Source organism: Passer montanus, unplaced genomic scaffold (genome assembly GCF_014805655.1).
Source record: "Passer montanus isolate IOZ18808 unplaced genomic scaffold, ASM1480565v1 scaffold112, whole genome shotgun sequence".
NCBI classification, from domain to species: Eukaryota; Metazoa; Chordata; class Aves; order Passeriformes; family Passeridae; genus Passer; species Passer montanus.
This window is the reverse complement of record NW_024357836.1, coordinates 347101-362368: the sequence shown is the minus strand read 5'-3', so window position 1 is coordinate 362368 and position 15268 is coordinate 347101. Positions and strand designations below refer to the sequence as shown.

General features: G+C 56.5%; 2 protein-coding genes across 2 annotated transcripts; one reads left to right on the top strand and one right to left on the bottom strand.

Moving 5' to 3' along the window:
- The first annotated feature begins 50 nt into the window (after nucleotides 1-50).
- TICAM1 (toll like receptor adaptor molecule 1) lies at nucleotides 51-6630 on the top strand. Its single transcript, XM_039733840.1, has 2 exons — nucleotides 51-253; nucleotides 1321-6630. Exon 2 carries the CDS (start codon nucleotides 1494-1496, stop codon nucleotides 3528-3530), a length of 2037 nt encoding a protein of 678 aa, XP_039589774.1. The 5' UTR covers nucleotides 51-253; nucleotides 1321-1493; the 3' UTR covers nucleotides 3531-6630.
- Nucleotides 5970-9976, bottom strand: FEM1A (fem-1 homolog A). The gene has a single exon (XM_039733850.1). It carries the CDS (start codon nucleotides 9823-9825, stop codon nucleotides 7819-7821), a length of 2007 nt encoding a protein of 668 aa, XP_039589784.1. The 5' UTR covers nucleotides 9826-9976; the 3' UTR covers nucleotides 5970-7818.
- Between the last annotated feature and the right edge of the window lie 5292 nt (nucleotides 9977-15268).

Here is a 15268-nt window from a genome sequence, read left to right as displayed (position 1 = left end):
GCACTTCCACCGGCACTCCCGCAGGGAAGGGTCGGGTCCTGCCTGTCCCCAGCGCTCTGTGTCACCTCCGGCTGCTCGTGCGGGGCACAGCGGGCCGGGCTGGGGTGGCTCACCGGGAGCCGTGCCGCGGGTCCCGGGGCTGCTCCCTGCCGGTGCCGGTTCCCGCTCCCTCCCGGTGCCGGTTCCTGCTCCGCCCCGCTCTGCCCCGCCCGGGCTCAGTGCTGCTTCCGCATGGCCCGGGCACCGGCCGCAGGTAGGCTGCTCCTTCCCTTCCCTCCCTTCCTGCCCTTCCCGGCCGACCCCCGCCCTTCCCGGGCACGGGGCTCGCCCCCAGCCCGGCCGTGCCACCCCCGTGCCCATCGGGCACACGGGGCAGGGCTGGCCCGGCCCGGGCAGCGAGGCACATTGGGCAATTGCAGGGTTTTCGCGAGACGTGAAAACAAAACCGAGCGTGGAAACTTTCCCGAGTTGAGAGTTATTTCGGGGCGTTCGCTGGGGCTGCCTTTAAATAGGGAGAGTTCCTGCAGCAGGCTCAGGCAGCGCCTGGAGCAGCGAGTGTCCCACCGGAGCCCTCCCCTCCAACACTCCTGTTGTTAAATTAAAATCCCATCAGAGGCCTGGGGTGAGTGCAGGGGCTCAGGGATCACCTGTGGATGGGGATATAAACGTCTCCCAATGAAAGAAGGACGTGGAGCTGCTGGGACAGAGTCCAGAGGAGGCCACGGAGCTGCTCCAGGAATGGAGCCAGGCTGGCAGAGCTGGGGGTGCTCACCTGGAGAGGAGAAGGCTCCAGGAGAGCTCAGAGCTCTGCCAGGGCCTGAAGGGGCTCCAGGAGAGCTGCAGAGGGACTGGGGACAAGGCATGGAGGGACAGGACACAGGGAATGGCTCCCACTGCCAGAGGGCAGGGCTGGGTGGGATATGGGGAAGGAATTCTTTCCTATGAGTCTTCCCTGATAACACAGGTTATCGGCTGGAAAGGGTTTCCTCTACACCTGGTTTATTCCTCAACTGCCATCACAAGGAGCCTGTGAGAACCCTGGAACCAGCTGCCTGGAGGAGACACTTGGATTTACCTAAATATAGCATTATTTCATCAATTATCTTAAACCAGTTGTAATTAATGTGAAATGAACGTGAAGAATGTGCTCTTTGCTTAATCACAGAGCTGGAATAATGCACAGAGCACTGGCACAGCTGCAAGCACAGAACAGATGCAAAAATAATTTGGGAGGTGTGACAGAGAGAGGCGGTGAGCTGCAGGAGCATCCCCCAGTGCCCACATCACCCCTGTGACCACTGTGCTCTGTTCTCCTCGCAGGCTCCCAGCTCTGAGAGGCCCCAGCTCCCAGCAGAGTGCCCGGGCACCGCAGGCTTGTGTGGAACCAGGAGCACCAGCGGGGCACCCCCAGCCCCACAGGCAGACAGCCCTTGGCCATAAGATGCTTTTCCCACCCCTGCTCCAGTCCGTGGTCAGGGCCAACAGCTGCTGAGATGGCACAGAGAGCTGAGCTGCAGCCCAGCTTCGAGGACGTGTTCAACATTCTGTCCCAGGCCCCGCCAGAGAAACTGCTGAGCCTCAAACTCAAACTGAAGCACCTGAGACCTGGGCCCTGCAGCAAGATACTGCAAGCTATGGTCCTGCTCACGCTGGGGCAAGAAACGGAGGCAAGAATTTGTCTGGATGCCTTGAGGGATAACCAGGCAGCCCAGTACATCCACCAGCTCAAACTGGGCGCTGCAGGAGCGCGGGAAGATGGGGAGGAGCTGCAGCCTCCCCAGCTGGATGCAGGAGCCGTGGCACTGCTGGCACAGCTGTACACAGTGCTGGCACAGGAGCAGCTGTGCAGTCCTGAGGCCAGGGACAAAGCCAGCAAGGACACTCAGCGGGGGACACTCAACAACATCCCACCCAAGGAGCAGGAGCAGGGCTCTGCAGCCAGCGGGGGCTCAGGGGACAGGTTTGGGACGCTGAGATCCCACGAGGATGCAGGATTTCCCCACACAGCCAGCTCCCACAACATAGTGAGGAGCTCACCAGTGGAGATCAGAGGCAACTCAGAGCTTTCAGGCCCACGGACCCTGTGCTCTGCAGGGAGCTCCTCCCTGTCCAGCTGTTTGGAGATCAGTGCATCCCCAACAGTTGTTTTTCACACCCAGCCCTCTGTCCCTGAGTGTGTCCCCAGCCGTGCTGGACGCCCCAAGGGGGACACAGAGAGCCACAGCCCTCAGGAATCCAGCTGGGCCAGCACAGCCAGCTCTCCCCCTGGGCAGGACACAGCTGCCCGAGGGCCCCAGCCAGAGGAGGTTCTGCAGGTCAGGCCCTGTCACCCCAGCCCTCTCCCCATTCCAACACCGCTGCCCTCGGAGCCTGCCCAAAGCAGTGACATGTCCAGCACAGCGACAGAGCCTCACACACCAAGAGAAAAGCAGGATGAAAAGCAATTACCTGCTGATGTCCCTGACTCAAGGGCTGCAGCGGATACTGCTCCTGCCCTCGTGTCCATACAGGACTCCAACATTCCAGCAGGCATTCCTTGCAACTCTGCACCTGCTTCTACTTCAACCTGTTCCTTTCCTCCTCCTACTTATTCCTTCTCCTCAACTCTTCCTCCTCTTCAGGAATCTCCCTCCAAACTATCATATCCCCCTCCCCTGCATTCATTCCCCTCTCCAGCCAGGCCTCCTGCTCCCCCAGCCATGGATCCATCAGAGCCAGATGATGCCAAGTTCTTCACGTTTGTTGTTCTGCACGCCAGTGAAGATGAGGTTGTGGCCCAGCAGGTCAAGAACCTGCTGGAGAGCATGGGGGTGCCCAACGGAGCCACGCTCAGTGAGGATTTCTTCATTGCTGGGCGCAGCCACATGACTTGCTTCCAGGAGGCCATGGAAAACTCTGCCTTCATGATCCTCCTGCTGACCAAGAACTTTCCCTGCAACCTGTGCCTGTACCAGACAGACACTGCTCTGATGCAGTCCATCCTGGACCCCTCCAAGCAAGACTCAGTCATCCCATTTCTACCCAAGGCAAACGCCCTGGAGGGCAGCCAGATCCCCAGGATGCTCAGCGCGCTCGTCACCCTGAATGAGAGCTCTCCTCTCTTCCCCACAAACGTGCAAAAGACTTTTAACCCCAAGAAGATCAGAGAGAAGAAAGCCATGTGGGACCAGCTGCAGAGAAGGAAGCTCCAGGCACGTTGGGAACAGCACCAAGCCCAGCAGAACCTGGCTGCCCTGAGCCTGGGCTCCCCTCGCTGGGGGCCTCCAGCAGCGCCATGGCCAGGGCCACCAGGGCCACCAGCCCAAGCCTGGTGTCCCCCTGCCCCGATGGAACCCCCCCTTGCTCAGAGGGGTCCTCCCCCTTCCCAAGCACAGCTGCCCCCAGGCCAGTACAGCCTGCCAGCAGGCCAGGCAGGGCTGGCACCCCTGATCATCCAGCACGCCCGCATGGTTCAGATCGGGAACCACAACGTGATGCACGTGGAAACAGGGCCAGGGCACAGCCAGGAGCAAGCCAGGCACAACGTCTGACTGGGGCAGCAAAAGACAAAATTCATTTCCAATCCTGGACTAGAGTGATTCTGCTGGGACTGGGACTATTACTCTATGCATCAAGAGTGCCATTTTCCTGAAGCACAAAAGAAAATTCTTCATTTTTTGTTGGAAAAATGATGTCGTGATTTCTTGAAAGTAACTGAGAAAATTATTTTCCTATGATTGTCTGGGACTACTTGAAAATTTTATAAATAATTTTTAATTAATTTATTTGTGTTCCTCTGCTTCTTTCCTGTAGAATTAGAAAAGGGATAGTCAGGGATATATGGAAAACTATTGTGCATGTTGGCTGGAGGGGCTGGGAGATGGCACTGACCAAATGATTTGAGGGACAATCTGCAAGAGATGCTTTGGGAAGCTGCCTTTAAGGAAAAAGCAGAATGAAAAACCAAAACCAGTGAGCAGAATAGTGCAGAAGGGCGGAGAAACCCAGGAATGGAGAGTGGGAGGGGAAATTTTGCAGGATCTGAGCTTTAACACCAGGAGGGCACCTGGAGCAAGGCCCTGGCTCCTCCTCCCAGGCTCCAGGCACAGCCATTTTCCTGATCGTCAGCAGAGGTCACCCCAAAGCCACCGAGAGACTGGAAATGGGGCTGTTCCCTCCCGGGGCAGAGCCCAGAGGCAGCTCAGCCTGTGCCAGGAGCAGGGCACAGCTCCGGGCTCCTCAGGAGCCACTCCCGGTTCAGGGGGATGCCCCTGGGGTCAGCACAGGGCAGTGACCCCATCCCAGGTGTCCCTGCAGGGCTGTGTGTGCTCGTGGCACTCCTTGGCTTCCCCAGCAGGTTCCAGGAGGATCCAAGGCCATCCCTGCCCCAGCTGGGTCCTGTCAGGCCTCATTCCACACTGCAGCCTGGGACCCAGAGCCCTGCGAGCCCCAAGCCAACCCCTGAGTGGGGCAGATGTTATTAAATCCTTGCAGGAGGCTCTGAGCTGCCCCCCAGCTCTTGCCTTCCAGCTCTCAAAGGCTGGATTTTAACCCTGCAGGACCCAGTGACCATGGATTAACCCATCCACTCCTTCCAGAGCCTGCTGGCATCCTCCAAGTGCTTGAACTCCTTTTATTTTCCTGGTTTCTCTCCTCCACAGCACCATTAGGAGTTGTTGTGTCACTGCAGTTCCTGTCCCCTGCCGTGGGTGCAGGACAGTCCCTCCCCTTGGGAGCACTCCCACACCCCTCCTCTCCCAGCTCCTCTCCTACTATAAATAATCATGCAAAATTAGTCAGCTGGAAGCTGCTCCAGCTTGTAAACAACCTCAGCACAGGCACATCCAGCGTGCTTGGCTCACACACAGGGGAGGGAGAGCTGTGTCTGGGCTACACGAGGGTCTGCAGCCACCACAGTGCAGAAAAAGCTCCTCTCTGTCCAAGAATTAACAAAATAATCACTGAAACACTGCCCTGTTCTCCACAACTGTGTTTTGCCCACATGGAGCTGGCCCTACACTCAATCAGGCCTGTTCAGTGTAATTACCCCTAAATCATGCAGTGATTTCTTCCACCCTGTAATTACTATCAACATTTAATTGCTGGGCCCTCTGTGTAATTACAGATTATTTATGTGTTTAAAAAAAAAGTGAAGCCTTTTCCATCACACAGAATATTCTCTTCCTTGGGGCTGCTGGATCCCCCAGCTCCCTGACCACGAGCTCAGCTCCAGGGTTGCTCCTGCCTGGATTTACTCCCTTCCCTGCCACTCTCTCCTGCCAGCAGCCCTGGGTGCCACCTGGCTCCTGGTACCTGCCTGGCAGCTGCTCTCCCACCCTGGAGATCACCTGCAGCACAGGAGGAATGTCTGCCAGGGAGGAGCACGAGCCCAGGCTCTACAGACACTGCTCCAATGGCATTTGTAGCACAAAGGCACCGTCCTTCATCAAGGCATCAAGAACTACGGATGGAGCAATAAATGACAGGACAAACATTCCAATATTTTATCCACCCATCCTCCCTGGGGAAGACCAAGCAGTTTTGGGATCCAGGTCCTTGTGCGGGACTAACTCCAGTACCATTAATTCCTGTTTTTACCATCCCTGATGGATTTGGGGTTGGAAACCAAACTGATGACAGTGTCCCTCCTTCTGCTTGCTGTGTCCACTGTCCCCATGTGTAAGGCAGGTAACACCCTAGTCAACACAGATCCTCTCACGTTGTTTGATTTGCACCAAAATGTGAGGCAAAACACAGAAGAGGAGGTGTCATTTCAGTGTCAGTGTTACTCTTTTCCAGGGGAAGTTTGTCAATGCAGCACAGATTGGTTTTTCACAGGAGTAACCATGAAATGAAGCATTCACACCTGTTTAATTGTAAACACCCCAGGATTCCATACCCACAGTGTCCCATCCCTAGGAAACAAACTGGAAATAGAGGAAAACACCTGAATATAGAGGCTTATCAGGAAGAAGTCCAAGGCACTTGCATTCTAGCAGCCATTTTTTGTTTTATTATTTAAAGTTAAGAGCGCTCATCAGCTCACAAAGGAACAAATCCCATTCCTGCAGTTTAGTTCAGGTTTCAGCCAAAAGGAAAAAAAAATAGAAGGCAGCTAAACTAACTCTGCACTTTACAGCTCAATTCAAGTTAAACCTCCTCGCTTTATAAATAAATGTTATAGTTAACACTGCAAAATGTACTGGCAGATCTACAATACCTTGAAGGGGCAGAGAGCGTGGTTATTGAGGCTGATAAATACAAACAGAGAAGCTTCAGTAGCACAGAGAGCCAGGGTGGGGCAGGGGTCTGCTCTCTCAGGTGGACCTTTCCCAGAGCTCCAGGCAGCTGCTTTCCCCCTCAGCTCTGCTCCCCACCCTGCTCAGGGCCAGGGAAGGAGCCACAGGCTGCCCATCACCGCCTGCACAAGGACAAACTGCTGGAAACTCTTTGTTTTCCACCACGGAGGGGTCTGCTCATAGAGGCAAAATCCTGCCCTGAGACTACAGAGTTAAAAACAAGGTGTGTGCAGATCCTCATCAAAGGAAGGAGCTTGCCCAAACAGCAGCCAGGTGAGATTTCAAATTCCACCTTGGAAGTAGCACCATCCTCAGTGAAGTTACAAAAAAAATTGAAAAAAGGAAAAAAAAAGAAAAAAAAAGATTCAAAAGCCCAAACCAGCTGCTAAGAACCCACTGCATGAGGTTTCAGAATGGGGCAATAACAGAGCCCAAGCACTAAAACCTCAGAAGGACAAGGAGGCACCTTAAACTTTCATTTCTTGCTTCTTCCTTCAGCCCACCCTGGTGCAAACCCACCACACTCACCTGCTTTCATAACCCCCTCCAAGCACCTCCACACTGCAGCTACCTCCTGGCCTAAAGGGCTTGCAAGAGCTCAGCTCTGAAAATAGCTCAAAATGTGCTGTTTTGGCTCCCAAACACATTCACCCTTCCAGCTCAATCCCTGCTGCCCTCTGGAGCCACAGCACATTCATGCTGGGAATGGAGCAAATGGGTGTGGAATGGACAAGCCAAGGGCCTGAACACCACATCAGGATTTTGTTCTTAAAGTAGTTTTTTCCTCCCCGTTCATAAACTACAACATCTATGGATGAAACTGTATAACCAGAACTGACCTTCCTCTATCTTACAGGATTGGAGAAGTCTTGCAGCATAGATAGGGCCTGGCTCTACGAGAGAAAAAACATCCCAGCTTTATGCACAATCATGGAAATCTCAGGCCTTTAACACCATGTGCTACTTGGCCAACCAAGAGAGAGACAAACCCCATCCTCAGCACACCCAGCCCTGTGCCAACCCTGGGCAGAGCTCGAGCCCCTCGGCTGCTGGGCATGGGCTGTCCCAAACCTGACAGGAGGGAGGGGAAGGGATTAACTGGAGGGTGTTTCATTCCTCACTCACTTTCTACCTGTTGTGTGTGTGGGGTGGGAAGGGCCAGAGCACGTGGGGGATGTGTAGCTGCTCCAAAGCTGAACACTGAGTTAATCCAGCACTAACGGGACAGGCAGCAGGTCCCAGGGAATCTCCATTTCCTTCCTTCTCAGGACACGATGGTGGCTTGGGGAAGGGCAGGGGCTGTGGCATCTGTGGACAGAGTGCACTGGAGAGAGCTGGTACCTGAAGGTGACAACGAGGGACAGCCATGAGCTCTAGGGCCTCCTCCTCCCCTGCCCCGACACGCCAGCTGGGTGGTGACAGATGGGGACAAAGCTCAGCACAGCGACAGCCCTGGGCACTTTGGCACAGCCAGCCCGAGCCCTCCAGCTGCACAACCTCAGCGGGGTGGGACAGGCTGGGCACCGTCGTCTGTCACACCCTAGTGCAGCTCAATGAAGGCTTCCAGCTCCTCGGGGATGAATCCCTTGTAGGGAATCTTGTGCTTGTCCAGGGCGCGAGCAGCAAGGCACTGGAGGGTGATGTAGTTGAAGGGCTGCATGGTGCTCTTGGTGAGCAGCTTCTCGTCCAGCAGCTCGTAGGCCGTCTGCTTGAAGGCGTTGGTGGCGTCCATGTGCGCCCCGGCCTCCATCAGGGCGCTCATGATCAGCGGGCAGTTGTTGCGGGCAGCCACGTGCAGGGGGGTGTTGTTGTCATAGTCCCGGCTGTCCGGGTCCGCCCCGCACTCCAGCAGCAAGTTCACCACGTGCAGGGATGGGAATTTGCCCACGGGGTAGCGCCCCACCGTCGTGGTGTCTTTGTCCACGGCCATGTGCAGGAGGGTGAAGCCGTTCTTGGCGCGGGGGCTGCACTTGAGCAGGCGGTAGATGGTCTGGCGCTTCTGGTGCTCCTGCTCCGGGGTGCACTCCACCTTCTCCAGCAGGAAAACCAGGTGCAGGATGATGGCCAACGTCTTGGTGAACTGCGCCGAGTCTGCCACAGGGTCCTTGCCGTGCACCAGGGCCCTCTCCACCTCCCGGACCCCTTTGCTCAGCACCCCGATGAGGTCGGAGAAGCCCAGGTGGGTGGCTAAAGTGCCTTTGGAACGGTCCTGGAGCACGTAGGAGTACAGCTCAGCAAAGGAAAGGAAACTGCTGGCAGTCATGGGGCTGAGGGGCTCCAGGTTGCCTTGCTGCATGTCCAGGGCGTACTTCCACAGGTTGATGCAGCGTTCGAAGTTGCCGGAGTCGGCGTAGACGGCGCCGCGGTAGCGGATGTAGTAGGAGGTGTCGGGGTGGGAAGGGCCCAGGATGCGCTCCCGGATCAGCAGCGCCTGCATGCGCATCTCGTCGGGGTCCGTGATCAGGGCTTCCAGCTCCTCCAGAGAGCTCACCTCCCGCGAGTAGTCGTAGGCCAGCACCAGCTGCCGGGGCTCGGGCTTGGGCAGGTACTTGCCGCCCTCGCAGCGCAGCTCCATCGCCCTGCGCCAGTACTTGTGGGCTCCCAACAGGTCTCGTTTCTTGTCCACAAACGTGGCACCCAGCAGCTCCAGCGCTTCCACAGCAGCCTCTCGAGTGCAGAACACGTTCGGGACCTCGTCCTGGCCGGAGGCTGAAGCACCGCAGCCCTCACAGCCCTCTTCACTACAGCCCCTCTGATGGCTCCCACCCGAGGCGCAGGTCCCGCTCTGGCTCCCCGCAGCCTCGTCCTGCTGCAGCCCGCCCTGGATCAGGTACTCCACGATGTTGGTGTGGCCGGTGACGCTGGCAGCGAGCAGAGGGGTCATGCCGTAGCCGTCCTTCTCCATGCGGGCCTTGGAGCGGAGCAGCAGCTGCAGGATCTCCAGGCTGCCCGACTCGGCGCAGTCGTGCAAGGCCGTGTTCCCCTTCACGCTGCGCCGGTTCACATCGGCCCCTTTCTCCAGCAAGTACCGGGCGATCTCCCGGTGCCCTTTATAGCAGGAAATCATCAAGCACGTGTGGCCGTGCCGGTTGGCCACCTCCAGGTCGGCGCCGCGTTCGCCCACCAGGTACCGCACGATCTCCAGGTGCCCATCGAAGCAGGCGGCCCGCAGCGGGGTGGAGTTGGTCAGCGTGGTCTGGTTCACCGAGGCGCCGTGGTCCAGCAGGCTCCGCACCACGCCCAGGTGCCCCGCGGCCGAGGCCGCCCACAGCGGCGGGGCCCCCTCGATGGTCTCACCGTCGAAGCTGACGGAGCCGCCCTCCTCCACGCGGGCCCCGCAGTGATCCAGCAGGTACTCCACCACCTCCAGGTGTCCGTGCCGCGCCGCGATCAGCAGCGGGGTGCTGCCGGCCCCGGGGCCGCCCCCGCCGCCGGGCCCCGCCGTCAGCGCCTCCAGCTCCTCCCGGCTGCGGCTGCCCAGCAGCTTCTGCAGCAGCTTCAGCTTCCCGTCGCGGGCCGCATTGTACACGGCCGTGCGCAGGTCCATGGCGCCAGCGGCCGCCTCCAGGCCATGGACCGGCGGCGGCGGCGCGGCCCCAGCGCGGCGCGGGGCGGGCGGGGGGCGGCGGGACCCCCCTGCCCTCAGCGCGGCGGGACCTTCACCGCCCGGGCCCGGCCGCCATCTCAGGCTGCGCCGCGGAACAAAATGGCGCCGCGCGAGGCGGAGCGGGACGCGCGGCGGGTGATGGGGATTGTAGTCCCGGGAGCGGCACTGCTCGCCCGGCGGCGCACCGTGCGCACTCTGTTTCCCAGGAGGCAGAGCGGGTGGGGGGGTGAGGTGGGAAGGATGTGCAGCCTCTCCTTGCAGGGCATGCTGGGCAGTGTAGTTTTCTCGGCCCGCTGCGGGTAGCGCCGCTAATGGGATTTCACCAGCGCCGGGACTACACTTCCCAGTGCGCCCCGCGCGGACCAGGCGCTGTCCAGGGGCGTCTGTGGCTGCGGGCTGTGCTGCTTTCATAGCGGTTTTATTTCTCTTAAATTCCTCGGTGTTATGGCACTTCAAAACCCGGCGGCTGCACAGCATTAATCTGCCGTGGTTTAATTGCAGGTTTTATGAAGTCATGATGTCCTGAGCTCTAACGGAGCCCCGTGGGTGGCGCAGGCCAGCCCAGGGCCCGGCACAGGTCTGGCGCTGCGCTCTAAAGTTCGAGTTTCCTGCCCTGGAGGTGGCAAAGCCTCGTCCCCAGCAGCCAACACAGATTTATCCGCTCCAATCCCCCCCACGGGGCATTAGGTCCAGCTCCCTCCATCCCTGAGTGACAGTACCTGCCCAGAGTGAGGGAAAACACTCAAGCAATAAATAGCTCGGCTTAGATGAGCAAGCTTTACTCACCAGAGTCTATTTTTGGGGCATAAATTGAGTTTAGGTGTCCCTAATCTTTATACAGAGAACTGGCACAGGGTTTCACCATTGTATTTTATTTATAGCTGCATTTCTTCTACCCAAGGAAATAAACTTAGTCTCATTATTTCCATTCTTATTATTCTGTCTGTCATGATTATTATTATTCAGCCCATCCACCCGTTTTAGGTCTTGTCTGGAATTACAGTGGATTATCCCACTGATGCCTGTTGCCTTCACACAGAATATCACTTTTGTTGCTAAGAAACTGCTTTTGCATAACAGGCAGCAGGAGCCCAATTTTCACTCCAGCAGCTCCTGCAAGTCCCCGGGAGCAGCAGCAGCTGCTCCTGGAGCAGAGTGTCCATGGCAGAATTCCCACACGAGGTCTGTGCTCCCTGTGGGGCTGGGATGGAATTCCCAGAGCAGCTGGGGCTGCCCCTGGATCCCTGGCAGTGCCAGGGCCAGGCTGGACAGGGCTGGGAGCAGCCTGGGGCAGTGGGAGCTGTCCCTGCCCTGGCACTGGGTGGGCTCTGGGTGGGCTCTGAGGTCCCTCCAGCCCAAAACCTCCTGGAATTCTGTGACACGGTGACTTTCTGTTTGAGAAGAAAAGGGGCGAAGGTCCCTTAAACGTCTGCAGGGTGTCTGTGCTGTGCCCTGTCAGGGCAGGAGGAACCAGGGAATCCTTCAGGAAAAGCCTTCCAGGAGCACCAAGCCCAAGCTCTCCCTCAGTTGTGTGGAGACACTCGACTCTGGGCACGAGTTCGTCACGTTTTCACCCAAAAAAAGCCCCAGGAGTTGCATGTGAACGCCGTGAGCAGGCAGGGCATTCCCGGGCTGTGGCTGTGCAGCCTGGCAGTGTCCCTGTCCCCTGATGGCAGTGCCATCCCCAGCTCCCGGGCTGTTTGTGCTGCAGGTCAAGGCACAGACACGGTGACATTTCCTCTCCCCGCTGGCTCTCGTGTTGCCATGGTGACCAGATGCACTCGCTCTTTTATCTGAAGTATCTATTAACCAAAGCTTCCTATTAATTTCCCCTCCCTAGAATCCATTAGGAATTCACCAGAACACCACAGAGGTTTTGGGTCCCAAACCCAGCTCAGAGCCCGCCCCCGTTGCTGGCTGGGCTCAGAGACATCGTGGGGTAAAGTGCAGCTGCTGCAAATGGGTTTTCCATTAATAAGAAATTTCTCAGTAATGAGAATAAAGAGCAGGAGGAGAAGTGTCACAGCAGCCTCACCCTGCAGATCCCCGGGTGTGGAACCTGCTGGAGCCTCAGGACCTCACCCCAAACCTTCTATAGACCACTCCCAGCCCTGCCCAGCCTGGCCTTGGCACTGCCAGGGATCCAGGGGCAGCCCCAGCTGCTCTGGGCACCTGTGCCAGCCCTGCCCACCCTGCCAGGCAGGAATTCCTGCCCAACATCCCATCCATCCCTGCCCCTGGCAGTGGGAGCCATTCCTGGCTCCTGTCCCTCCATCCCTTGGCCAAAGTCTGTCCCCAGGAGCCCCTTCACCCCTGGAGGGTGGCTGCTCCCCTGTGCCATCCCTGAGGGTGCCAGGGACTCCCCTGGGACCTGTGCCATCCCCTGAGGGTGCCAGGGACTCCCCTCTGCCCTGTGCCATCCCCTGAGGTGCCAGGGACTCCCCTCTGACCTGTGCCATCCCCTGAGGTGCCAGGGCTGTGGCTGCTCCCAGCTGCTCCTGCTGAGCTCCAGCTGCTGCTGCTCCTCCCTGGGCGCTCCCCGTGCCAGCAGCAGCTCAGAGCTGGGTGAACCCCCACAGCTGGGGCAGGAACAAGGGGCTCCAAGCCCCCCATCCCTGCCTGCAGACCCCACAGGGGACACCTGTGCAGGGTTTTGGGGATAACACAGAAAAAGCCCCCGCCAGAGTTCTGGGAATAAGAGAGGAGTTAAATCCCCACGGGAGGAAGAGCAGTTAAAAAGTGAGACGTTGTGACAGGGCTGCCAGGCTGCGTGGCAGGAGGGTTAATTTTTTGTGAAACTGCCATTTCATATTCCCTTTCAGACAAGCAGAATTACACGGTGCTGGCTGCTGCAGGAGGAGCATAATTTCCTTCACAGGAATAATGACAGGGTACTTAAAGAGCAAGTGAATGGATGGCTGAAGTACTGGGCAGAGACTTCAGAAATCCAGGCTGAGCCCTCACCTTTACAGAAGGCTCCTTTGGTGACCTTGGGCCAGTCATTTCATCTTCCTGTGTCTCAATTCCCTGCCAATAACACAGGAATAATAACTGTTCTCTGTCTGCCTGGCTTATTTAGGCTGCAGACTCGGAATTTACAGCTCGTGTTTGCTGGGCTTTGAAGCCAAAGAGCTCCAATCCATGCTGAGGTGTCTGGGACAACCACGGTGTACAGCGTGGAGAACAACAAAGGGCTGGGATGGATGGTTTGGAACATCCTCGGGGTGAAAGGCTCCAGAATTCCTAACCCATTGCTCCTCATCTCTTCCCTCAAAATGTGGAGAAGTTTGGAGCTGTGCTAAGAGTTCCAAAAGCATCAAAATAATTTAGGAGCAGAGTCCATACTGATTTATTGAATCCTTGAGTTCCTTCTGAAGCAGAGTGGATAATTTAGAAACCTGCAGAAATTTCCTTTGTGCTCAGTCAAGGCTGCAGCAGCTCCTCAGGTTTTTCAGTGTAAATTGAGGTTTGCAGGCTCCTGTGTAGCCAGGTTTTATCCATCTCCAGCTTTCAGCAGTCTGTGTGATTTCCTGAAGGCAGGAAAGATGGGTCCTGCTCCCAGAGCCAGCGAACACCAGATTGTCTCTATAGTTAAGCAATTTGCTCTACAAAGGGAACAATTCTAAAAATAGGGAGAAATGGCACCCTGACATTAGCAGGAAGGATGACCCAATCCCCACCTTGCTGCAGGGCTTTGTCCTGTAACTGCTCCATCAGCAGGGCTCTGATGACATTATTTTCTGTGCTTATGTGGGGCATGAGGCCGGGGGTACCCGGGAGGGAGGATTTTGATCAGCCTGCAGAGGATGAACACGCTGGGGAGGCTTCTGGGGGAACACTCAATCAAAGTTTCATTTACATCAGACACCAGCCTGGCCATTGCAGCATTAATGGCTGCACTGCTGCCCTCCAAATTTTGTGTGGATTTAATCTGTCAGAGGGGAAGTAAAAGTAAAAGAGAGTGGGGAGAGAGCTGTTTGTGAAACCTGAATCTTTCCTTTCAGGCACTGTCAAATGACAGCGATTTGTACAGGTTTAAAACTCTTCTGGCAGCAGATTTATGGCTGCACCTGGATCCCTGAAATGTCCAAGGCCAGGCTGGACATTGGGGCTTGGAGCAGCCTGGGAGAGGGGAAGGTGTCCTGCCCATGGCAGGGCTGGCACTGGCAGAGCTTTAAGGTCCTTCCAAGCCAAACCACTCTGTGATTCCTAAATCTGCCATAGTACCAGTGATGGGCACAATGCTGAGCCTGGCGAGTTAAAAAAAAAAAAAGAAAAAGAAAAAGAAAAAAGAGAAAAGTGCTCGACAGCACGAACAACCCAAATTATTAAAGATATTTCAGTGCTTTTACCACTGGCCTCGGCAGGATTCAAGAGTTTCATTTTCACACCTAAATACCTTTGAGAATGGAGGCTCTGAGTGGTGTTGAAAATTTGTTCTTTTTGTATTTTAAGGCCCTGTTGGAAGCAAAGGGCTCAGCTCTCCAAACAAGCCCTGCCAGGCACTGAAGTCCCAGCAGGGCCCGAGAGCCCTGACCCTGCTCTGGTGTGTTTGGGGTGGGTTCCTTGGGTGCTGTGCTGCTCTCAGCTGGGGCACAGTGAATTTCCTCCTCAGTGGCTGCTCTGGGGCTGTGTTTGGGTTTGTGCTGAGCACAGGGCTGATAACTCAGAGATGTTTTTGTTCTTGCTGAGCTCACTTGGAGCCAAGGCCTTTCCTTGTCCAGCCAGGCTGGGGAGGGACTGGAGGTGCCTGAGACTGACCCAGGGATGTTTCAGACCACAGGACATCACGCTCAGGATATAAATGGGGCCAAAGAAGGGATTGGGGGACATTTGGACTGAGGAGCAGAATAAGCCACGACAGGAGCTCCAGCACCCCAAAACACTTGCACACCTGGGCCGTGGCAGCCTGGGCTGTATGGCAGGCTATGATTTGTTGTCACCTTTACAAACACAACAACAAAATCACTAGTCTTCCACACAGAGCCAGGCCAGGGGAGAGTGCTTCCTCCTCAGGGACGTCCTCCTGCACGTCTTCTCCCAGCATCCTTCCTCAGTTCTTCTCATCCTGTAATCCTTGTTCCTGTCACTCCTTCAGGGATGGATGCTGCCCTTTGCAGCGTTCCTCCTGAGACCACATCAAACCTCCCTGTAATCATCTCTCCAATTTGTGCTGCTCCCGTGAGTTTCTGCTCCTTTTTCTGCCTCCAGAGACTCTGCAGGGACATCAGGGCTCAGCAGGGGCTCCTCCTGCCCTACCCTGGGATCAGCTTCTCCAGGAGTGCTCTGTCAACTGTCTGTCTCCCAGCTGCATTTGAGTCTGACTGCAAGCAGCAAATGCAATATATGCTGGGGAGCACTGGAGAAAAGGACTCTGCAAAGA